Here is a 25,948-nt window from a genome sequence, read left to right on the forward strand (position 1 = left end):
TAGGCATGCCCCAGACCAACACCTATATAAATACAGTTGTCATGCAAACAAAGGCAGTATAAAAATAATACATTAGAAAGGGAACATACTATAACTGAAAAAAGTGCCACTTTTTGCGTAGGTGGTAAAGAATAACTGATGTGTCAAGTTCAGGATGCTTATTAAAAGGATACTCATGTAGTCATACATGATTTAAGTAATCAGTAGCTCACAAGAGTATCTACTCTTACACAGATGTGACGTTAGCTTTTACTTACAAATGCAAGAACAAAAGCTGCTAAAGAGCATGTTAAACCTAAGAGGCCCAGAGGAGAACCCCAGTTCTACCTTAGGATGGAAAAAGTACCTCCAGATGCCAAATGAAGCTAGTCTGCAGCCAGTAACATCACAAGTAAATGATGCTGCTGCACTGGAGAGGGGAAAGAAGGGAGCAATACTCAAGGAAGACAGACTGGTAGGGGTGGAAGCGATGTACTTCAGCAAGCAGGTAGTCATGGAGCAGGCACAACTGAGGCACTAGAGAACCGAGACAGCGAGGCAGATCATACAGACAACCAACTAGGAGCAAGAGAGAAGTGCAGGATAGGATGCTCACGTTGTAAGCAGATACTGGGAAAGTCCATTAAAAACCTCTTGCTAGAACTGAAGCATCTCATGGCTTTATATTCAAAGCCTCATATCAGTATCACCAACACAGTGATGCGGTATAAAGCAACTGCTTGTGAAAACTTAAAAGAAGTCTCACTTGGTTTTTAGCTTCAGGATGGCCAGAGATGCAAGCAAAGCAGTAGAAAAACAGCTCACCATTCTTCATCATACATGAGGGGAAATATGGCTTTAAGTAAGGAGACTCAACTACGTCCACAAATAAAGATGTCATCTCTCCAGTACCACTGCAGCAGCAAAACTCACCCTAAGCCAGTACCCAGTCTCCAGAAAGAGAATTTGTAACCTTTGAATAAAGGGTAAGAACCTGAGAGATGAAAGCAAAGCATGAAAACCTCCTGCTTTTTAGTACTGCATCTATGCAGGGCAGAGATGAAGAAGAATTTAAGACTACAGAGTGGCTCCAGATAGATCTACAAAGCCTTTGGGGTTTCTTAAGGGAGAGACATCCATTTTGGGAGTGTATCCAGTTTGGGACTTCACAGAAGCAGCACAGCAAGTGTCATGGACGGATGGAACCCATACAGTACTTTCAGACTGGTAATAGCGGACTGTTACTACACACTGGTATCATTCATCATATAGAAGCAGATTAAAGTCAGCTGGGTATAACAAGAGCTAGCTGTTTCTGATCATTTTGTAGGGACATAAGAATGCAAGGAATGAGCTTTGCCTTTCAGCAGAATAGAGACCAACTGTTACAGTTCTAAGTTACTCAATGAAGTCCAAGATACTGAGAAAGACGTGTAAAACAAGATGCAACCCCCCATCAGTCACAGTGAAATACAGAACTACAAGAGGAGTGTATGGGCGTTTATGAGCAAAAAGAGCAGAAACCCTGGACAACCTGCACTGTTCTTCAGGAATCAGATCCCAATAGCACAGGAAAGATGATTGAGAGGAAAAGCTCTGGACTCTTCCAGATGTTGTTTCAGTCATTAAGTGCATAGACAAACTAACTGCCATTTGTGTAGCTGTATCAGTCCTTGTCCCAAATGATGGCTCTTGTGTCTCATTTCTCTGATAAGAGAAAACAAGAAAGACCAAGGCCTGGAAAGCAGCACAGAAGATGAAGAAGGGTCAGTGCTGAACTTCAATCCAGGGGGATGCTGCACAGCAAACACCCCATGAGAAGATGAGCAGATAGGCAGCAACAGGTAACAGTGGGATTTTAACTATGACCCATCAGTTACAGACACTCCTATAAAACTCTGAAGCAGAGCACTGGTAACCTAAGGAATAACAGAAGCTCAGTAAACTGTGGCTAAAAGAAAGCCCTGTTTGTACCGGGCAAAAGAAGTCTCCAGGTAGAAATGATACACTCTAGCAGTGTGTATAGCATAATGCAATGCCTGCATCCAATCTAACAGAACTTGCTATGTTCCAGCAGAATTCTAAAAGCAAATACGTATGCACATTTGATCAGGCACTAACAAACAGGTTCAGATCCCTTTTATTCAACTCCACATGCGACACTGCCAGGGAACTTTCACGCTGCACTGGTTGCACATGTTATTTCATAGCTACACCTTCCTTAAGAACAATGAATATTCCAAACACCTAATTACATACAAGTACAGAATGGGTAAAAAATGCCAGACCTTACTGAAAGTGTTACAGCTCTGTTAAACAGCTTTAAGTTTCAATACACACACGCACACACAAGCCAATTCCTCACTTCTCAAAGACAACACAGCAGAAGATGGATCTCTAAGTGAAAGCCCAAAACCCCTTGAGCCACAGGGATCACTTAAGTTTTTAATGTGTATTAGCAGTTCTGTTACTATAAAACAAAGGAAGAAAGCACACTTTATTAATACTTGCCTGCACTTGCTCCTCCCCGACGCCAGTTAACGTCAAAATACATCACAGCGTCTAAGATACACGCACCAAGTCAGAACACTCTTAGCAACATGCAGGCTCAATCAATAACCCTGTTCACCCAAATACTATGCTCAGCATTGTAAGGATTCCTAAATTGAGCCTGTCCTAATTACAAAGCTAACTAAAAAAAGCCCCACAAAAATCAAGCAGGCTGGAAAACCAGCTGCAGAGGCTGATAGCCAGGGGGGCTGCACAGTCAAGTCACTGCAATGCTTCCACATGTCATAGAACCATGGAATGGTTTGTGTTGGAAGCGACCTTAAAGCCCATCCAGTTCCAACCCCCTGCCACAGGCAGGGACACCTTCCACTAGAGCAGCTTGCTCCAAGCCGCTGTGTCCAACCTGGCCTTGAACACTGCCAGGGATGGGGTGGCCACAGCTTCTCCTGGCACCCTGTCAGTGTTACTTCAGGTAGCAAGGGGAGCACAGCTTTGATGCTCACCACACATCCCCTGGCTCCAGTATGCCACAATGGAGCTTGGCACAAGGCACCGACATAGAACCATGGAATCAGCTGGGTTGGAAAAGACCTTGAAGATCATCAAGTCCAACCGTAACATAGGACCTGCATGAGGACAGTCACAAGTCCTGCTTATGAAGGGCATTGTTTTGCCCTTGTGTGGTTTTGCTCATCGCTACCTCCATACATCCAATGGGGCTGAGCTGGATAAAGAGTGTGATAGGATGCAACCCAAGGTGTTTCAGAGAGAAGTGCCACTTGAGGAGTGGAAAGGTTAGTACTGTGTGACAGGCAGCACCTCAAGCTCCCGTTCCATGTCTCCCCTTTTCCTGACACTATTTTCAACCCCCTCCAAGGCTTTTTCTGATATTCATTGGCGGTACTGGTTTTCACACAGCATGAAGAAAGCTATTTCAATTTACTAACTCATTTTAGGAAGGGCATATAGACTATTTCCAGTACTTCATGTAACATTTAGTTCTCCTCACGTTGTTATTGCTTGACTGTGACAATGCACACACTATGTACATACATGTAAACATGAATTATTCATCACTATTTACAAATAAAAGCCTAAAATCTCCAGGTTTATCATTATTAGAACAGTAATTAGAAAAAAACTTTTCCCTTTTTTTTTTCCCCAGATTTAAGTTCAGCAGAGCGAGTTCCAGAATGACCAGAATTCCTTAAGAGGAATTTAAGAGTCACTTGCAAAGACAGAAACGGATCATAGCATGCATTAACAAAAACATCATGCCCTTACTCTAAAGTGAGCATCAAAACACCTCTAGATTGATGAAAACAAATTTAACAAGTAAAATGAGCTTCTAGGCTAATTCAGCATCATTTCTTATGTCCCCTCTAATTTCATCTGCATTCAGCATCCACAGATAAGCATTTACTGCAGTCAAAAGACAGACACTTGAAAACACAGTTTTCAGGGTCCTCCACAGTGCTACTAAGGAAAAACATACTTTATTAGTCCAGATCTAATGCACAAAGTAGTCCAGGACCCAGTTCAGCACTGGAAGCGTTGCTCATGCTTAAGGAGTTACACAGCAAGCACACTTGTATTGGCCACACCATCTTTACAACGGTTCATTTTTCATCATCATGCATTTTTTTGCCCCTAAATAATTTGTTCTGGAAAACAGAACAACTGAGATTGCTCTCTCTATGAGCAGCTTCTAACTAATGTTATTTGCCTCACCACAACGTACTCCTGAAGAAACCATAAAAGTGATTATCACAATTTCCTCAGCAGAGCCATCCACTGGGGATTTTGAGAGCTCTGACAGATAAAAAGGGTTTGGTGTAATGGAACTCAACCTGCTAAAAAAGTGACAAGAGACTAAAATACACACTCACAGAATGAAGCTGTAGGACAGTGCTGTTTGTATCATCCAGTCCTCGTGCCAGAGACTGCTCCCTGCAGAGCCTCTTAAAAGACCCAGTTTTAAGTCTCTCTGCTATAAAGCTTCCACCAACTGCCTTAAACCAGATTTCCAAAACAGACTTTTACTCAGTGAAAGCAACCCAACGCTCATTTTTCCATGTAATATTCAGTTTATATTACACTCAAAGTGATAAGCAATATATTGCAGCTTTTGTGTTAACAGAAGGTGTTTAATGGCCCAGGGACTAGCACAAGGGCCCTTGGTTTCGGCAGCCACTAAACTTTATGCTATAAATAGAAGCCTAGAAAGTTTTGGGTTGGAAGGGACCTTAAAGCTCATCCAGTTCCAACCCCTGCCATGGGCAGGGACACCTTGCACTAGAGCAGGTTGCTCCAAGCCCCTTCCAACCTGGCCTCAAACACTGCCAGGGATGGGGCAGCCACAGCTTCTATGGACAGCAAAGAAAGGCAGTAAATTCCCGTGTATTAAGGCAAATGCAACCTGTTCCCCCAGTCAGTCAGTCAGTTCCCCCTGACTGCCAGGCAGATGCAGGGATCCTGAATGCCTGCAGGGATGACTAATTCCTGGTTCTTCACTCTGGGTTCCAATACCAAGTAAGTTCTCTGCCCCACTGATCCAATCAGCTAGTGTGTAAACCATTAGGATTTAAGACACCATTAGGTCCCAGAGGTAGCCCTGAACCTACAGACACAATATACATAGTATGTGAGGTGTGGAAAAGGCTACTTCTGCTGTAGTTTACATTCACAAAAGAAAACTCAAGGTACCTAATTCACATTTAAATCACCTTTACAAATTCCTTCTCCTGGTCTTCATGTGGTTTACACACTATTAACACAACAAATACTGCACAGAAGCTCTCTGGCAGTGAGGTTCACAGCAAGCAAGCTTCCAATGCTTTCTGGAAGAGGCTAACTCGGTCTTGCTAGGTGTGAAATAGCACCTTCTGCTAAGAACTTGCCAGATCGCTTACTGCTATGTGTAACCCACGACACCGACTGCTAAACGTCCTTAAGCTGGTTTCATCCTTCAAACCAGCTATGACAACGTGGTCTGTTCTGCTGTATGCTGACAGCTCATCTGTAAACCAAGTCCTTTTGCATGGATGTCACTAGTTACCTGCAGAAGTTATCCTAAAAGGTGAAGTAGTCCTAGGACTGCATCCTGGAGCTTTCAGGGCCTCTGTTGTGTATTCCTCCCTAAGGATTCTGCTCAGTTTCTTCAAGTTAATCCAAACAAAATTATGCTGAGAAAACGCAAGAGAAGATGGTAAAAGAGTGGGAGTAAGGGGGGGGGGGGGGGGGGAAACAAACCACAGAAGCAGGTCCAGAGGGGCATCACAAAGATGCTGTGAGGGCTGGAGCACCTCTACTAGGAAGACAGGCTCAGAGAGCTGGGCTGGTTCAGCCTGGAGAAGAAAAAGCTCCAGGGACAACTTAGAGCAGCTCCAGTGCCTGAAGGGGCTACAGGAAAGCTGGAGAGGGGCTTTGGACAAGGGCCTGTAGGGACAGGCCAAGGGGAATGGCTTTAACCTGCCAGAGGGGAGACTGAGATGAGCTCTTAGGCAGAAGCTCTTCCCTGTGAGGGTGCTGAGGCGCTGGCACAGGGTGCCCAGAGAAGCTGTGGCTGCCCCATCCCTGGCAGAGTCCAAGGGCAGGTTGGACACAGGGGCTTGGAGCAAGCTGCTCTAGTGGAAGGTGTCCCTGCCCGTGGCAGGGGATTGGAACTGGGTGAGCTTTAAGGTCCCTTCCAACACAAACCATTCCATGATTCTATGATTAATTTATTGAGAAATTAATGTGCACTCAAATTAGATGTATTCAACTTAAACCCTCCATCAGATCTCCACAGTGTCTGACAACTGCTCCTTTAGTAAGCGGCCAACACCATTCTAGGCAAAACCACAGGAGCTTTCCTCACTTCATCCAAGAGGAACTTCCTTCAGAGATGAAAACCAAGAGCTTGTTCCAAATCAAAGACCCTGATGCTGCAACTTTCTGTGAAAGGTGACTTCAGTGCATCAAAACAAGGCAAAAATGTTTGAAAGCATTTTGTCAAGTGTAAAAAATACAGGGGAATTTCAAGCATGTTGAGAGGGTTCAGGTTTTAGAAGGCTGCAAACCCATTAATTTACCTTGAAATAGACCACAAAAGGTCAAAATAACTGCTGGATTCTGTTAGTCTTCGAGTGAAGCTCAAGTAAGTGAACCTTCTCATCTCTGTACAAGAGAAGTAGGAAGATGATGTCGCCTTCCTCACCAAGTCTGTCTGCATTTCAACCCCCTCTGTTAAATGCAAGTATCACCTGCCAACTCCAAGATGTGACAAGGATTTAACCAGTGTGCACAAGCAAGGACTCACAAATGACAGGGCAGAGATTAAGGGGCAAAGAGTAGGTGCAGCAGGGACAGATTTGGCATGGGGGGCACTGGCCATTTGTAGCAGTAGGTCATGGTAACAGCTAAGGCACAAACAGAGTGGTCAGCATCAGGTCAGCTTCAGAATGCTCCCTGCTATGTTGTTACCAAGAAAGCAGAAGTAAAAGCTTCCTGCCTAGGAAATGGAGAAGGAACATTTCTGGGATTGGTACCATATCCCATTCCTTTCTTGTACTCACAAATCACGCCAGAGTAGTGAGAACACCATAGACCCCAAGTCTAAACATGACAGCTATCCATTTATGCTGCACCTGGAGTCTTAGGGTTAGAGAGTAGGGCAAGATGAAACTACCAGGACCAAGCAACTCAGGAACACTGCACGGAGCTCAGGAAACTATTGGGAGTAGTCAGCTACACAGATTTAACTGCAAACCCCTGTAATTTCTTAGAGACATGTAGCAGAATCAAAGTTCTGGACACTAGTTCTTGAACAGTATTACAGGCCTAAAAGACAATGTATTCCAGTTAAATGATCATTTTTGACAATACATTGAAAAGAAATCAGTTTATTTTCACTAATATTATCACCTGGGTGAATGGAATACTAACAAATACTAATAACCACCAACTTTAAAGCAGAAAATGGGAATTTGCTTTAAAAAAAATTAGTTTGGAATTATATAGTAACTGATGACAGAGTTAAAATCTCCCTTCTTGTATTTATATGCCCTTACCTGCAAGTAAGTAGATACCTACACCTGCAAGTAGGATCGTTGCTTAGCTACAACTAACCTAAGCTGTAGCTAAGCACATGCACAGCTCATGCACAACTCCATGACTGGTCCTGTGAAGCCACCAGCTAAAAACGTGTACAAATACCAAATTCTATTGACAATTTCCCTACAGGCAAACTCTCTTTAAAGCTCTTCCCCTGCTTGACTGGTTTTCATGATGTTCTTCATATAGCAGCCCCTAGGGAATGAGTTCCTATAGCAAAGTTCTTCTCAAGTCTGCTCAGAACATACCTATTGGCAGCAGTGCAATAAGTGAAGCTTTTCTGCTTGCAAACCCATGGCTCCTGAACCAATTGCCGGCACAGAGCACCTGAGGTGTCTTGGACACCTCATTAGTGAATACAGCAAATCAGGGAACAGCCCCATTATACAGCATTCGAACAACTGTATCCATTCACAGAGAAGTTTTCTTTCTGAACCTTTACAAGTGTTTAATGGTATAACACAACAGACACTTTTCAAAGGTGCTGGAACAATAATATAGCCATGATCTAAACTACTGAGCAAAAAAAATCAGCTTTACAACGTACTTGAAAACACACTGAAAAGTCTTTTAAAGGCTTTAACTACTTGTCATTAATCCACTGCTATTTATTGCTCCAACTAAGCCACAAGTTCAGAACATCAGGCCTTCCTGGAACATCAGTACAGCCAGTTTAATGTGCACATACAAAGAAATATCAGATCCAGGTCAGCTGGCATTTAACATTCAGAGAGGCATATCAGCACTTCCCTCATGATGGTGGTTATGCAACTTGCATTTTGTACATAGATATCACTCTTGATATAAGTATACCCTAAGAGCACAAGAACAGATTCTTCTGAAATAGAACAAACATACCTGATCCTTAAAAGCCCTCTTGTTGCTTGTGGCAGAGAGCATCTATCCATTCACTAGGATGAACTAAGTGAGAAAGGAACAGAAAACATGTATATCTCACCCAGTTCAAAGAACTGGAATTAGATAAAGAGCCATTCTTCTTTAACGTGATTAAGGATCATTACTCAAGAGGGACAAGCTCATGTCGATCTGAAGAACAACTGCAGGACCACCATAAAGAAGTTGAAAGCTACTTTAGAGGCCTGCAAGGGAAACACTCCAGTTGTTACAGCCTTAGCTCTAAAAGTCACCCACCTTATAAATGACAACATCTGAACAGATTGCAGACACCACAAGAGCCTGAATGCAGGAAAACTCAAGTCTACTGACTGCATTTACACCATGACTGTGTTGACTACAGCATCACAGGTACGTCCAGACACTGCACTGACATCCTTAAATATAGGATTCTAATGAACAATACCAATTACTTCCAACCCAGCAGAAACAGAACGTGATGCTCTGTTTGCTCTAAGAAGGAATGTTCTCTATCACCTAAACATACATAGAGAAAGGAAGACTCTTCTGCCTAGGGAGTTTCATATGCCACCTTACACTGGACATTAAAAATCAGAGACAGCAGCATTTATATCAACAGAAGCATCTGTCCTTTCAGTAAACTCATAAACCAGTTACCATTAAACAAGGTGAAGGCCTTGAGTCTTTTAGTCATCCTTACACATTCACTAAGCAGCCCCTTATAACTTAGTATAGGGGGTTTCTTGAGGCTTGACACAGCACCATAAAGGTTTCCTTTACCCAACATCATTATGCTGAGAAACTGGTCTTATAGTACAGAGCTCTCCCTCCTGCTTATCAAACACCTCTACACACAAAGCTACATTTCTCACCTTATCTTGACATACTGTACATAAACTAATAACCTTGCATGAAATCTGCCTTAATAAAAGAGATATAGATTACAAGAGGAATTCTTGGGTGTTACAGTTCCCTGATTGGAAAATCATTTGTCAGCAAGAGACCTGAGGAAGCTTTCCCCTACCTGATCCCATACAAATACCCATTTTACAGCCATTTACCACACTTTTACTAACCAAACAATCCCTAACATGTGTTCTTAAACACATTAACTCATTCCATATGACTATGACTATGAACACTCGTCACCCCAATAGAGTTTACACCTCTCTAATCTGATCTTTGACTAGTTTATGCAAATGAAACAAACGAGGGAGGATTTAGATAAATTTAGGTAGTGGGTAATACAATGAGTAACTTAAGGAACATGTTTTCAACAGCTTTGAGTTACAAAGAAATCACCCTCATGGCTGAGGTCCATGAAATCAAACTTGCCTCAAGCTGAGGGAATATTCACGTGTAACAGCTACATGTCTTGCACGTGATTTCAGACAGCTACTACAGGGATAGGTGATATTTTGGTCTGACCTGATAAGCTGTTCTTATGGAAGACTAAGACTTTTAGACACTGATTCCAGTATTAAGCCCTATTGTTCTGAGCAGTTCAATATGAACACCTGGAAAATTAATCTGCAAGGCCTTTACCATTTATATCTGTAACATTTGTACTGTGCACAAGAGCAAACCTCTTTCAAAATCACAGCTGTATATATTAGCATGCATGAAATTCATGTGCCATTGCATGAATTTGTAAGCATGCCTGTGAATCACAGAATCAACTAGGTTGGAAAAGACATTGAAGATTGTCAAGGAAGCTTAAAGAAGGTTTTAACTCACTTATTTCACTCGCAACCTTGTCCAGTTTCTCCTTTGACCTACTAATGAGAACCACCTTCATTCCACGTCTTGCTAACTGCAACAAAACAAAACAAAACAGGAGACATAAGAACAGTCATAAATCACTTCCAAGTTAGTATTCTAGTTAAAGGAATTGCATCATTTGTCAGATACACAACAAATATGACCAGCAGGTTTGAAAACGTTACAATTTTAAATAGAGACATGAAGGGGAAAACCAGGACAACTACTTCCACGCTACTTCTTACTTGGTTCCTTTCATGTCAAGTTTATTATCTGTTCATACAAGTTCACATAAAACAGAAAGCCAACAGCATATATCTTACAGCACTTTTACACCACCTCTGGAAGTCAAAGCAAAGAAGATATCACCATAATTAAACACGCCAAGGTAACAAAGAATCATAGAATCATAGAATGCTTTGGGTTGGAAAGGACCTGAAGATCATCCAGTTCCAACCCGCCTGCCATGGGCAGGGACACCTCACACTAAACCATGGCACCCAAGGCCTCGTCCAGCCTGGCCTTGTACACCACCAGGGATGGAGCATTCACAGCTTCCCTGGGCAACCCATCCCAGTGCCTCACCACCCTCACAGTAAAGAACTTCTTCCTTATATCCAATCTAAACTTACCCTGTTTCAGTTTGAACCCGTTACCCCTTGTCCTTTCACTACAGTCCCTAATGAAGAGTCCCTCCCCAGCATCCCTATAGGCCCCCTTCAGATACTGGAAGGCTGCCATGAGGTCTCCACAAGGCTTCTCTTCTCCAGGCTGAACAGCCCCAACTTCCTCAGCCTGTCTTCATACGGGAGGTGCTCCAGTCCTTGATCATCCTGGTGGCCTCCTCTGGACTTGTTCCAGCAGTTCCATGTCCTTTTTACGTTGAGGACACCATAACTGCACACAGTACTCCAAGAGCAGAGTAGAGGGGCAGGATCACCTCCTTCGACCTGCTGGTCACGCTCCTTTTGATGCAGCCCAGGATACGGTTGCTTTCTGGGCTGTGAGCACACACTGAATCCAGCTCATGTTCATTTTCTCATCGACCAACACCCCCAAGTCCTTCTCCGCAGGGCTGCTCTGCATCTCTTCTCTGCCCAACCTGTAGCTGTGCCTGGGATTGCTCCAGCCCAGGTGTAGGACCTTGCACTTGGCATGGTTAAACTTCATGAGGTTGGCATCAGCCCACCTCACAAGCGTGTCAGGGTCCCTCTGGATGGCATTTCAGAGGGTCATACCCATGGTCACTTGAACACCCATGTTGCAAAATGACCCCAGCACTCGATACTGCCTTCCTTTAGTCAGACTCCCTCTTACTTGTACTAATCACAGGTATAAAGTTTAGGTTACTCATGCAGGTGTTTTAGGGAAGCTATCGGTGTAAGTTCAGCTGTGGTCAGAGCATATCCTGGTCACCAAATCAGACCTACCGCTGCAAGACCAAAATGGGATCTAGCAAGTCAATATAAAAGTGTCTGCAAGAAGACAGCTACATATCTGAATCACTCTGCAATGAAAGCAAGGAATGTTTGTGACTACTGTGTAAGTCCCTGTTCCAGGTAAAAGTAAAACCAATACATCCACAGTTCATGGTGACACTGCCTTTCAGACACTTAACACCTACATATAAAACAGGAGAGTTCACATTGCTCCAATAAAACCCCTTCACCACCTCAGGAAGCAGATGAGAATAGGTCTTAAAGACAATCTAATTCCCCACAAACTCCACAGCACAGTACAACAACCATCTGAAGTAACTTAATGTCATCTACCTTTCAAGCTTCTTTGGGAGAGAAGCATGAAGTTTGCCAGCAAACTCTGTACTTCACTCCTGTGTGTGATCTCTAAGCAGAAGAAACCTCATACTACATCTCTCATGGGCCCATAGTGAGATGTGATGAAACTAAAGACACTCACACGAGGAACTACTAACAAACTGCTGCCAAGTTCAGGCTTATGGGTAACTTAAGCTTTCCACTCGAGGAAATGATCTGGTATTATGGGGACAATTATCTAAAAGAGATGAACACATCCACCCCCAGATAAGCACCTGAGTCACTGGAATACACTTTTCATAAAGCCAACAGTAGGCCTGGAAAGCAGGGCAGGGAGAAGGGAGTAACACAGCAATTCTCATTGCACAGGATAAAGGCAGTGAAGGCAAATTCTTTACTTCAAACTAGTTCAGCCTGTGACACTGAGGACACTCTGACCGTCATCTAACTCAGCCTGAAATAGCTGTGGTCCCAAAGGGCACAAAAGCCTCGGAGATGTTCCTCACGGGTACAAGCTGCAGAGTGCTGACATGCAGTTTGCTTGCTTCCAGCAGTCATGACCTCCAGGCTCTCACACTGCTTAAGTGGGTACCTGAGATTTATGGAAAAGTACCTGTCTGTACTTAACACAAATGCCAAGGATGTAAAGCCATGCCAAGGCACCCAGATAGTGGAACTTCAGCACGTTTAGAAAGCTTCTACCACGAGAACAAGCTTGCCAAACTGCTGACATATTCACACTAAAGGGACACGCTCTGAGAAGCACATCTGGAAATGGTAACCCATACCTGAGTACAGAGCACACAGAACGGCCAAGGAAAGAGCCAGGAACTAGCAACAGGTACCACTAAAACAAGTAATAAAACCTGGAAATACTACAGTGCTCAACAGCCAGTTCAGTTTGAATGTAAGCAAACCAGTTCCTGCTGAGTGCTCTGACGTCACTATAGAGGCTTAGTGGGTTGAAAGGGACCACAACAGTCCAAAGAACAATAACAATCCTCTGAAATCCCAATAACTACTTACACTTTTATATAAGACAAAAGGAAGACACGACTTGCTCTGTAGATAACCTGTCACTGTACTGGGATCTATGGCCAGCATCCATAGGGTCATGAAAAGGCTGAACGAGAAGACCTTAAAACTAATCACAAACACTCACCCAGAGTAGCAGACATTGAGAAGATGCTCTTACAGACTAGTAATTGATGCAAGTGAGAGTCACCATTCTAATGGTGTTGGTGGATGTTGTCTGATTCCCTTAAATGCCGCGTTAGTAACCACCACATTTTCCACTTTGGTAGCAACACACAGCTGCCATTAAAGCCCTTCCTCTCCAGGATGGAATGTCATTACCAACCACCAAAGCAGAGTTAAAGCTCTTCTTAGAGCAGGTATAACAAGAGGATCTATAAAAGCCAACACTGAGCAGATGTGCATAGCAGAGTACTGCAGAGCACGCAATGGGATCACAACCTGTAGTCTATCACTACCATACAAATACATCTAGGATTACATTTTAACTCGTGACTGGCAAAAGCAAACAGCAACAGCAGGACAACAAATAGCAACTCCTGACCATAGCCTTCGAAAAAATAAAGGGAGGGGAGATGCACACTGCTTTGGAATCAAAGACTGGGTGAGCATCACCATGTTATGGTTGGACTTGATGACCTGAAAGGCCTTTTCTAACCTAGTTGACTCTATGATCACGCAGACACAGAAGAAAACTTGCATTTACCATAGCACTCCTCTCATGAAGAAGTAGTCTAGTGACGAGCTACGCTTAACTGAGCAAAGAGTAAAGATCTTAACAGTGCAAGAGTGGCCCTTTGCTTGGAAAAGAAGGAAAGTAGCCAACAGAGCAAAGTACAACCAGAGAATCCACATACTTGCACCATCATCCCATCGATCACTGGTGGCCATATCAGACTTTCAAAGAGGTGATTCTCAACACACCATTACGCTTCGCACAAACTCTTCCAAGGAGAAGGAGTTTATCTACATGATTATAACCCAAGCAGTTGTATGTCAGTGGCACTTATAGTGACCTGAAGGGAATTTCTAGGAGCAAGTCAAGCCTTTGTTGGCAGCCTTATGAAGACATCTCTAGAGTTAACGGAAAGATTGAGAGGTCTTTTTAGGTATTCCACATTCCACCATATATCCAAATTGACTGCATCCACCTGAACTGTAAGGGTGATTTGTGTTTTATCCTAAATAAAGTGGCAATAATAAATCTAATCCATGAAAAATGTGGTTCATTCTATAGCACAAGAATAAACATTTGTACCCTTTGGGGTGCTCTGTGCCTACAGCAACTATAGCAAAGAAGCTGAAACAGCCATTGCTTCCCAGAAGCATCCTGTAGAACATAAAGCAACTTGTGGCTTCATTCATCCCATAACCTAACACATTGATGCTGAATCTGATTTCCTATGATGTTCAGGGGTCCCACACCAGAGGACTTCCTCCTGACAGGGCTATGCCCTGGCCACAGTGATCTCCTTCCATTTGCTCTATGCAATTTAAGTACTGCATCATTTGCTTCAGTGCCACGTAACTGGATATTGGGCACACAGGAGCTGTCAGGTTTACACCAGGATCAGGTGCTGTTGGCACCAGGCTTCATTCCTTTAGCAGCAAGCACCCCTTTCTTGACCCAGTATGACAAGATGCTACTTGCTGCAAAGCAGAAAGGAACTTTGGGGGCCAGGGATGCAGATGGCAGGGCACACAGGTATGAAGGGAAACCTGAAGGCCAAGGGCTACCCATGAAGATGAATAGTTCTTTCCCTGTGGGCTCGGCAGAATGGAAAACTGAAGAGAAAGGGAATCTCTCACAGCTGATCTGCTCACAAAGTCATGCTGGTGTTTCAGAGAACACAGAAATGAGTACAGACAGGCTCACTCTGATACTGATGCTGGAGGTGAAAGTTATTTTTGCTATAAGTTGTTGTAGTCAGCACTATTTGTCATGATGTTCTCTGGGCTTATAGGCTAAATTGCCCCATACTAACAGGCACTTTCTGTCTTAAGCAATACATTCCGGTACCGTATCTGAAGTCCACATATCCATCAAGAGCAAAAGTACAGTAAAAGAGACAGAGGTAAAACCCAGCTTCAGAGACTTCATGAACTATAGAGAATAATTGGAACATACTGCAGGCAGCTGGAAATGCCATTTAGTCAGTGCCTGGAAATACCAAAAAGAAATACCAAGGGTTGAGAAAGTGAAAATAATTTTAACAACTAAAAAAAAAAAAAAGTCTAAAATAAAAACTGAAGGAAAAGGGCTGAAAATAGAGTTTACAAATAAAGGAAGGAAACAAAAAAGGGATTCGACTTTTGGATGGTCACCAGAGGGAGGCAAGGCAGGAGACCTCTTTCCCTACAGCTATCTAGTGTGCGGTGCCCCTGCCCATAGCAGGGGGGTTGGAACTTGATGTTCTTAAGGTCCTTTCCATCCCTAACTATTCTGTGAGTCTACCTATGTTAAGATAGGGTTGGGCTATTCAACCTGCTGTTCGACTGAGTTGAGACAGCATGACATCTCACCAAGGACCAAGATACACTTCCAAGTGATAAGAATTCTTACCTCTTCCGCATAGGCTTTTCCAATTCCATCAGTAGCTCCTGTGACCACTGAAAACAAACAAACAGATACACATTAGTTGCTTCACAGAAATCCTTACAATGGGTGTCCATTAGTAGGCTGTTAAGTTACTCATTCCAGCCAAGAGACACATCAAAGTCTCTGGAATAGGTGTACAACTTCTATTAAATCTCTTGGAGAACTCACACTAAAACCTTTCCATATGTAAGAAAGGAGACGAAGAGGTGGAGTTAGGAGCCTAACGACTGTTTCAAGAATCAGGTTCAGCACCCCTTCACATGCCAGTCCTCTGGTCCACTACATTTCTTCAGAACCTTTGCGGACTAGGAGAGGTTTCCAAGTCATTCAGCTAAAACAAGCTCAGCTACAGCTATGAAACCAGCTTTCATCTTAGTTTTAAGTAGTACAACAAAAAGTAGCTTAAAGCCTGTAATCATACAATAAAACAAGCACTCTGGGACACAGCCAACAGGTCTCTGTTAGTGACTGTCCAGTAGATTCCTGTGACCACTGTGCTTAGGAGCAGCAAGTATGAGTGACCGATGGCAGGCATCAATTCCAAGCTGGGCTTCTCCAGGTTAAAGTCTTTCACCCATGGGTGACTGGGATCTGTGTCAAGCCTCAAATCTTTCTAGGATTCTTTTCCACATGCTGAGAAGCTCCGAGTGACTCAACATGCCATTAGTTTGACAGATTATTCCAGGGCTCTCGCCACACCAAAGCTGATCATCTCAGTTTGCTCACTAAACAGCAATTCCTCCATTTAGAATCTGCTTTTCCAACTACTTTCTAAGCAAGCACATTCAGAACCACTTTCTTTTAGTCTCAGCTCTTATTTCTCAAACCCCATGCCTGCACCTCAACATCCTCAGCTCATTTAGCTCTTCCCTCATTCATCTGTCTCTGCTGTCACTCTAAGTGGCTACAGAACATCCTGGATTTTTCTCTTTGTCCTCAGCTTGGTTTATGCTTCCATTGCTTATCCCTGAACATTGGGATGCCCAAATAATCGGGCTTGGTTAATGTTTCAGGAAACTGAAGAATCACAGAATGGTTTGGGTTGGAAAGGACCTTAAGATCATCCAGTTCCAACCCCCTGCCATGGGCAGGGACACCTCCCATTAAACCATGTCATCAAAGACTCCATCCAAGCTGGCTTTGAACACTGCCAGGGATGGAGCATTTACCACTTGAGTGTTGGTTCAACTCTCAGATCAGCCTCTACCTGGGCAGAACTCAGAGCAGCAGAGAGAGGTGTTGTCCAGCACTGAGATTCAGCAATAACTTCCCCTCAGGGCAGCAGAAGGAGACGCATTTGCAGATGATTCGATTAGTCACTGCTTGCAGATCACCCATAACAGTTGGCATGCAAACAGCAGCCAGAATATTTCTGTTTTGAGTAATAACAGCAAGGAAATGCTGTAACCATTTTAGTTTCTGTGCCTGCTAGCTATGAATAAATGGACGTAATAACAACTGATGAAGCCGGCAGTGAAGGTCCTATTTGAGCCTGAATGGCCAACAGTGCAATAACAGGCTAAGAATGAACACCCAGTCACGCCCCTGACTCAAGCTGGATTTACAGATAACCACAGATGAAGGTACAGGCACATTTATCCCTTCCCTGGATTCAAAGTTCATCTGCAAGATGCCATAGCTCCGGTGAGGTAGGATATGCATGCTGCACACACAGGATGCTCTGGCTAGTAAATGAAGTTCTAGCTGCTGCACTGTCAGTCCCAGTGACTTTCATTGTGAAAACCAAGATGTGTCACATCTTTTTGCCACTTCCTATCCAGCCACGATTAGGAAAGTGTGAGTAACAGTTCTATTATAGAAACAAATCCACATATAGAAAGGTCAAGCATGGGTCCAAATGACAAAAAAAGGAGGCCCTGAGGAAGAAATCAAGAATGCAGTCCCAGGGGTACCCAGGAGGTAAAAACTGATCATAGTGGTGATGGCCAGGATCATCAACTGATCATCAGTGATGGCCAGGACACCAACAGTTGGGTAAATTCTAAGCTGACCCAATCTGGAAAGCATTCAACTTCAGCGACTTGGTTAAAGGGGTTGTTTCCTTCATCACAGGTACTGAGGTACCTGAAGAGCAACGATTCCCTATAACGCTTGTAGATCGCTTCTCCCCCTTCCAACTAAAAATTCATGGACTTAATGGCTTTATTCCCAGATAACAAGTTCAGCATTTTAAAACACTGTTTCCTGACAACACCAGTTGTTCAGCTTCTAACAACCACGGTTGAGTGTGTCTGCTCTGTAAGGCAGGGACTCCAGAAAAGCATCTATAGCACTTTAAAGGCTTGGTAAAGCACAACTACTTTTAGTCAACGATGTTTTCCTCATTTATTGAATCCATTGCTTCGGTAAATTGTAATGGAAATCAGCTGGAGCACAAGACTGAAGGTGAAGATCAGGGATTTCTATCTGAAGTACCAGGAACAGCACGGATCCTCTCTTTTTAGCCCCTACTTCAAATGAAAATAACTGTTGTCCAGAGGTTAAAGTACCCTCCTGAATAGAACTTGAGAAATTTAAACAAATACAATACAGATAAATGATGAAAAACATGACAAAAATCTCACCCAGAAAAGAAGAAGTGCTTGAGCCATCACCTACATAAATGGGCACCTAGTTATTGTTTTGCTTCTGCTGCAGGTAAAGGCATAGGCATCAGAATAAAGCACACAGGTAGCTTTTCTTAGCAATAAGGGAAATACTCTTCTCACAAGAAGACACTAATACCATCATTTTATTAGTGGCTCCACTTTGAGGACAACTTTGTCTCCTGCTTCATGCTCCCACACCATCCTGAATACACGCAATACAAGGACTGGTTTCCAACACACACCGTAAGAAACACCTTTGTCTGGCTAGGGTCCTTCAAGAGAAGTTTCCTGCCTCAGCTCTCAGCCATTGTAAGCAAATGGATTTCCCAAACCAACTATACTGGTGAAGAGGCTGTCGAGGTCTGCACTAGAGGACTGTGACGGGGAACATGCACTAATACTGACCAGCAGCACCCAGTTCAGCCAGGGAGCTGCAGTTACCGTCTATTAAGGGATGCTGGTGAGCAGTTTGGTGGGTCAGAAAGGCTGCCCAGACAGATATCCACAAGAGCAGGAAGCAATACTTACACCGTACCTTGTAAAAGCAAGGAAAAGAGGTGGGATAAAGGGAACCGACTGGACCAACATCACGCAAGTCAAGATCCAGTCACCTTATCTTCCTCCACATTTTGGATTACCTAAAGTGGATGTGCTATGGGTAAGGGGAAAGTGATATAAGAATAATAGGCTTTGGTTCAAAGTACCTGATTTTCATATTGATTATGCTCATCTCTAGTCTCTACTCTGGAGCCAAGCGTCGCACTTTTAACCACTCCACAAAGTGAATTCCTACTACTGATGTGACAGAGCCAGTTGAACTCCAAGTGTGGATTAAGCTTGTAAATTCTGTTTCTTACACAGACTGCCTTCTGACTGTAGTTACAAACTGCCTGCAGTTGGCAGAGCTGGAAGAATGCAAAGCAAGCAGGGCAGGAATAAGTTATTGTCTGTACAAGAAAGCTGCACCAGCTCGCAAGTGTGATTGTACACATTTACTCAGTAGTCAGACTAACTGTAGTAGCTTCCCACTTCAGCCATCTGCCGTCTCCAGAAGAGGAGTGAGAAGAAGGCCCAGGCAGTTCACGTGTGAAGCCACCAAATCAAAGTTTGCCTGAATGGAAGCTTGTATGGAAGCCCTGGCTGATTTAGGCAAAGAAGTCAACGTCCATCTTCCCCTGACTTGGGGGGGGGTAGACGAAAAGGGGAAGAAAGATAAAGAAAGGTACTGGGTAACATGACAGCTCACTTCTAAAAACATCAATACATGCACTTGAATTGGGCTGGAGATGTTCTGCCCCAGGAGGTCATCACTAGCCAGAGTTCAGCAGCTCTGGACACAAGGTATTTCAACAAATAATGAGACTGAATCTGGAATAGATTCCCATTTCAAGACATGCTTTTTTGGAACTAGCATATGTATAAGTGTGTGTATATATATATGTGTGTATATATATATATATATATATATATATATATAGGAGCTGACACATGCAAGACTACAGCAGCTTCTCTCAGCTCTGAAAAACCTGCCCAAAGACTCCAGTTCTGAGTCACAGAGTCCACACAACCCAGCCCTTGTGAGTGCCCCACACTGAAAGGAGCATGTCTTGCTCTTCTATGTCGTGACATTTGACTGGGTAAGACTGGTGTAGTCATTATTATAATGGGTTACAGATGTATACATGGGTTTTTAATCCTCTGGTCCCAGCTTTCATTTCAGTTGTGCAGAACAGTCTTGCATTCCAACTGACCCTGTACTGTTCAGAACAGAAGACAGTGGGAAGTGGGTAGAAGAAGTGGGAAAGCTGGTAAAACACTTAAAATCACCATTCATGCTAGCCACTAGAGTACATCACGTAAGTGACTTTGAACCCACCAATGCTTTGGATATAGCCTTAATAAAGCATAAGTGTGCAAAGAGAAACTTCCAATGGGTCTGAACAAAGAAAGCAGAATGGAGCATCATCTGCTCACACCTCTGGTGGAGGTTATGCCATACACAGGCTGTAGATCTTTCAACTGCTGTTGTACAGTTATACAAGTCATTTGCACAGGAACTCAGATCAGCAGTTAAGGTTTTAATTACAGTATCATCCTCACCACATCATGCAATCCTTTCCGTAAGTCACCCAAATCTCCATCTTAGGTCAGTATAGATTTTCTCCTGGCCCCTCTAGGCACTGGGAGCTGCTCTAAGGCCTCCTCTCAGCCTATTCTTCTCCAGGCTGAACAAGCCCAACTCTCTCACCCTTGGAGCATCTTTGTGTCCCTCCTCTGGATAGAATCCACCTACAGAATCCACCATAGCCTCTACTACTGGACTAGCTATTGACAGACACAACTCACTAATTCCCTAAATGCATCGGCATCATCTTGTGTCCAGTGCCAAACTCGAGGCAACCCTTGACAAACACAGGGCAAAGTTATACAGATTCAATGAGATCTGTTTAATGAGATCCATGGTCTTGCAACAGATTTCTTGTTATTGAAAAAAGCACAGACCAAGCCTATGGAACACACTGTACAACCAGACAGAGACTTGAGTCAAGAAGATTAACATGCCCAGTAGTACATGTCTTCAGGGGCTAAAAATGTCAACTCTTCTCCATAAAACAAAGGGGTGAATACACAAATGCTTCCAATAGCACATGCATCCTTCAGAAATCCCATAGCCCATGGCTAACACACACAGGATAAGGTACCAAGAACTAACAGCCACTGCCTTCCTAAGTAAGCTGTCGCCTAGAGAACACCCACCACCTCCTAAGAGGTACACTGGATAAGCATTCCTGATGTTAAAAAGGGGACTACTATTCATGGAGACATTCAAGCCCAGGCTGACATGGTTAAAGATGCCTGTGCTCATTGCAGGTGGGTTGGATTCCATGACCTTTGAAGGTCCCTTCCAACCCAAACTATCCTGTGATTCCACAGCCAGGCAACAGCAGCACCCAGCAGACCACAGTTTTGCAAGTGAAGTGAATATTCAAGGCCCATAAAGAACATTTTTATCTGCCTCTGATGCACCCAGGAGACCTTAAAACAAAAAGCAAAGAATGGTGCAGTAAAGCATGAGGCAGGCGTGTAGAAATCCTCTCGTCTCACGATGGGAGCAAGGACCAGTGTTGACACAGGGAAAGGAAGCAACAGCAAGCATAGAAAATTCTCCTGCAGATCTGCAGAGCAATCACACTGAAACAAGATTATAGATTCGTGACTCCCCAGTTCAAGGTTAGACTACAGGGAAGGAAAAGCTTAAAGAGATCAAGCCTGCCTTCAGATACAAGCACGTTTTCCATGGCAAAAAGCTGTTGAGATGCCTAATGGAGATAAAGCATGGAATACTTTCACCCATGTTGCTGCTAGCAAACAGCACCAGGCGGACTCCTTGCACTGCTTGGACTACCTACACAATGAAGCTAACAACTGTTATGCATGTTCTCTGCTAGCCTCTTCGAGCTACAAATTCATTTCAGTGCAGCCATTTCCCTGTTGCCATTAAGAAAAGCCTGAGTTTTTAGGCAATCTTTCACAGTACTGCAGATGCACTCATGCACGTCATTACCTAGGGAGGAGAACCAAGCTACTAACAATGTTACTCCCCCTAGAAAGATGTGGGTCCAGCAATTTCGGAATGGCTATTCTCCTGCCAAAAAAAAACAAGCTAACAAACACGATGAGGGCAGGTGAGCCACACTGCTGATCCCCTGAGAGGTATTCAGATTTGATGTTAAAATGGCCACTGCAGAGCTAGTCTCTCATCTACATCCTTCATTCACACAGAAGAGCCATCCCTGTCCTGCAAGACTGAATCCAGATAGGAGTGAGGGTCTGTGATGGGCACAGCTATACATATATATATATATGGGTACCCAGCTATAGCAGACATCAACATAAAGAATAAAACTAGGAGCCCAGTGTGTCTTATTAAAGAAATAGAGTTGAGAGAAACTTCACAGCGCAGCTAACCTTAGCATAGGTTTAAAGTACAACACATAAATAACTGAAGACTCGAGATCCTTCTGCTACGAAACACGGAGGCTATATTAAGAATATGACAGCTCCTGGGGAAAACAAAAGCTGGCAAGGGGAGAAAAGACTATCCCTGCTTGGCATCAAGCAGCGCTTCATTTATTACAGGTTTATATAAATCACTGGCATTTGACCAATACCAAGATTCTAGATTATCTCCAGCCAACAAAAATACTTGAGTCTGTGGCTGATTAAAAATATTCCACTTTTTGTCCTCAGCTTGCTAGGAGCAGCTATTTTTAGTAAAAGCCCAATCAACCTTATCAAAATCGAGCATCAAAAATAGACTTGGAGAAACACTGGAAGCAAAGGCTATTTTTAGCTGCTCCGTCTATCCCTGCCGTTGCCCACAGAATCTGACTGTACAGACCATGCATGAGTGCTTGGTTATTCTAGGCAGATCCTAGTCGTGACCCTTTTCTCTCCTCTCCCCTGTACACCTGAATGCAGAAAACACTCGATTGATGAAAGATTAATACAGCCGCAAACCATGACAGATGCCTTTCGTCTGAGTGCTTTTGGGGAAAGGGGGGGAAGAATATGGGATGACAGAGAGCTTGCATCAGTATTCCTCTTGGGGATCTATTACATGGAAAGAAAATTGCTATTTCAATTCCCTTTTGTTGCTAAAAATAGCAGCCCCAATTGATTCAAGCAAACAGGGCACCGGCTTAGCACTGCCAAATTTAGAAACCACTGAAGTCCCAAAGAGTGAACACTAACGCAGTCTAACACATGCCAGCTCATATTTAACAAAGAACAAAGGAGATAAGCATGCTGGCTGCAAGTTAATAAGACAGCAGTAATTTCCTGCATCTTTATGAAACAGAAAACTCGTTGCAAAAAGAAGACAAACTTCACTTCTTGTCGCAGTTTAACTGGGAGCTTCATCAGAAACGTTATCCAAAGCAGAGCTGAAAGCCTAGAAATGCTGTATTTAAGGGTTGGGGTTTTTTTTGGTATGAAGGGGTTTTTTCCATGCACAAAGGAGCTAATTCCTAATGGTCAGGGTTTGAAAAGACAGGCTACAGAAAAAGGTTCAATTCCCAAGAACCAAACACTCGCTTGGTAACAGCTTGTGTCTAGGAGCTAGGATTGTGGGTAGAAAAAATAGGCTATAAATATCACAGTACTGACAAGTTCCCATTTCATCCAGAACTACAGCAGGGAAGGGGTTTGGGCAGTGCGCTCCCAAGATTTCTTTAGGCTCGAGAGCTAGAAGCGATCCAGAAATCCCAACAATAAAACCATACCGAAGAGCTCATGGAAATCACAGCAACATCACTTCCACGAGCTCCCTGTGAGTTCTCCAAGTTCCAGAGTGGCCTTATATGCACTCACACTCAAGTCTTTGCCATGAGGTCTTTTTCTCCAGTTAGAGGGCTATTGAGGTATGGATACGGGAGGAGAGAGGAGCTTTTTTGGCCTGTTCCCTGCATTCAAGGCTTTGATCCAGAAAACATCAGGTGAAGCCAAGAGTGCCCTGAACTTAAGTTTCTGGAACAGCAAGGAAGTTGTTCCAATATTTGGAGGATCAGAGAGCTCAGGACTGGCACCATCTGAAGGCTTTCGGTGTGTTTTGCCATAAAACATGAAGAGTTAAGTTGCGCTCTTGAGACACAAGCAGCAAGTAGAAGGGTCTCTGGGTTTGGAGCCTACAAAGCTGGAAGAAGGCTCTGCATAAGATGTCACCAGAAGAAATCAGAGATTTTTTTTCTCCTCTTTCACTGTACATTTGTAACAGAAAAATAAACTCAAGTCAGTGACATGGCAACAAAAAACCAACACCTGCAAATAGAAGGTAACAAGTGATCTTGGTAAGCCATGGACATACTCACTTCAAGTCAAATCTATACAGGGTGTCAGAATAATCACAAGCAAAGAGTGGAGACTGGGATAAATACAGCACTAGATCCATTTTTAATCAAAAGGCAACTGTGCCAAACTTGCAGCAAGTGTGATCACTTTAGATAAGAATAACACACCAGACTCACGAGGCAAAAGAAAATGATTTGATATGATGGCCGTGAGAAACTATGGCTATGAAGGTGACTGGGACCAAACATAAGAATGTTAGAACATCATCAGGGGCTACCTGGGGAGATGTCTACAATGCTTCAGACCCCAAAAAAAGAACTTTTATCAGGATAAAAACAAATTACTACCTACACTCCTCAGGGCCTGATATCAGCACAAGTCCTGCTCAGCATCATTACTAGTCACCACCAAGGAGGGAACGCTTTATGAACTTCACCTAGCTACTGAAAAGGATCACGGTGTGATCCACAAAGAATTAGATGGGTTTATAGACTAGGATAATTGAAACGTAATACTACTAGATGTTATGTGGTGACATGGCATTATCAAATGTCAAATGCACGCCTCACTTAACTAACTTCACTTAAGAGCTGAGGTGACCATTGGAGGAGTTCCATTGTAAGCAATAGAAGAAACATAGCTGGGGTGCAGTTGCTTAATATAAAAGGGACTGTGAACTTAACCTGATTGCATCCACTGAGGTGCTGGGAGATGAGTTTAAAAGGGGTTTGTTTGCTCTTCACAAACTCATGTAGGGTAAATACCGAAAACAAAAGGTGAGGTTGGATGGGGCCTTGAGCAACCTGCTCTAGTGGAAGGTGTCCCTGCCCGTGGTAGGGGATTAGAACTGGATGATCTTCAAGGTCCCTTCCAACCCAAACCATTTTATGATTACATTAGGAAGAAAATAAGTTGGTCACAATTTAGACCAGAAAGTAGAATCTTAAAGGAGAGAAGAAAATCGTGTTTCTGACCCTGAAGAGCACAGTAAGGATATGAGGATATAGAACCTGACCTGCTGGAGGAGTTCCGAGATGCAAGAGAGCAGTGCAGGACGAGACAGTGGTAACTCTGGAAACAGAACTACAACCTTGCAACAAGAATCTGTTCATTACTATCCATTTAATGGATCAGAAGGAAATGGAAAACAAAATAAGCCTGACTAATTTGTTGATTGGGTTTGATACATTCTATTAATTGCATGCTTCTAGGCTTCCTCGGGTTGTCAAAGGGCATCAGAGGAGGGTTTTAATCCTCCCTATCTCTACACACAGTTTGACTTCCAGAGTGCCTCCGCTCATCTCTTCATGAAAGACAGGCGAGTTGCAGCTAGAGATGAGACACAAATGATAGGAGAGAGAGACACATGATGGTCCTAAGAGGATGGAGACCTTCAAGAAGAGGATCTGAACCGGGAAGGGCTTCTTTCCGGAACCCCTTGTTGTCCTGGCAATAACTCAAACCATCTTACACAAGCAGCTCCGTATTCACAGTGAGGACACCAGTCTCCAAAAACATTAGGGGCATGAAAAGAACAAACAGGACTTTGTAGCAGCTTTTTAGGATCAGACATAAAACCCCTTACATTCTCTGCTGCACATGTCAAGAGATCCCCAAAAACGCAGTGCTAAATACAGCCTTCTCTCTACGCCTTTGAAACACTGGTTGACCTTGTAGAGCTCCATGACAAGGACCCAGACTATTGAGAATTATACAGTCTTGAAGAAGCCTTTAAATGAAGGTTTGGGTACCTTTCAAGCACACTGCGTCATACAGCGAGGACATGGCACATCCCAACACATCAAGCCATTAGAAAGGAAAAGCAAAACATGGGAGTCAATAAAAACATCCTGTTACCA

The 25,948-nt window shown here is 43.4% G+C and overlaps 1 protein-coding gene across 1 annotated transcript in view; it reads right to left on the reverse strand.

Moving 5' to 3' along the window:
• The window catches only part of HSD17B12 (hydroxysteroid 17-beta dehydrogenase 12), a 57,766-nt gene extending 42,067 nt beyond the window's left edge, over positions 1 to 15,699 (reverse strand). The window contains exons 1-2 of the mRNA XM_062635973.1: positions 15,595 to 15,699; positions 10,198 to 10,273 (exon numbers count right to left, since the gene is read on the reverse strand). Coding sequence (XP_062491957.1) covers positions 10,198 to 10,258 — 61 coding nt within the window. The 5' untranslated portion in view covers positions 10,259 to 10,273; positions 15,595 to 15,699. The remainder of the gene's footprint in view (positions 1 to 10,197; positions 10,274 to 15,594) is intronic.
• Positions 15,700 to 25,948: the final 10,249 nt, after the last annotated feature.

This window comes from Pezoporus occidentalis, unplaced genomic scaffold, assembly GCF_034315485.1.
Source record: "Pezoporus occidentalis ecotype Australia unplaced genomic scaffold, CSIRO_AGI_Poc_V1 ctg46, whole genome shotgun sequence".
NCBI lineage: Eukaryota > Metazoa > Chordata > Aves > Psittaciformes > Psittacidae > Pezoporus > Pezoporus occidentalis.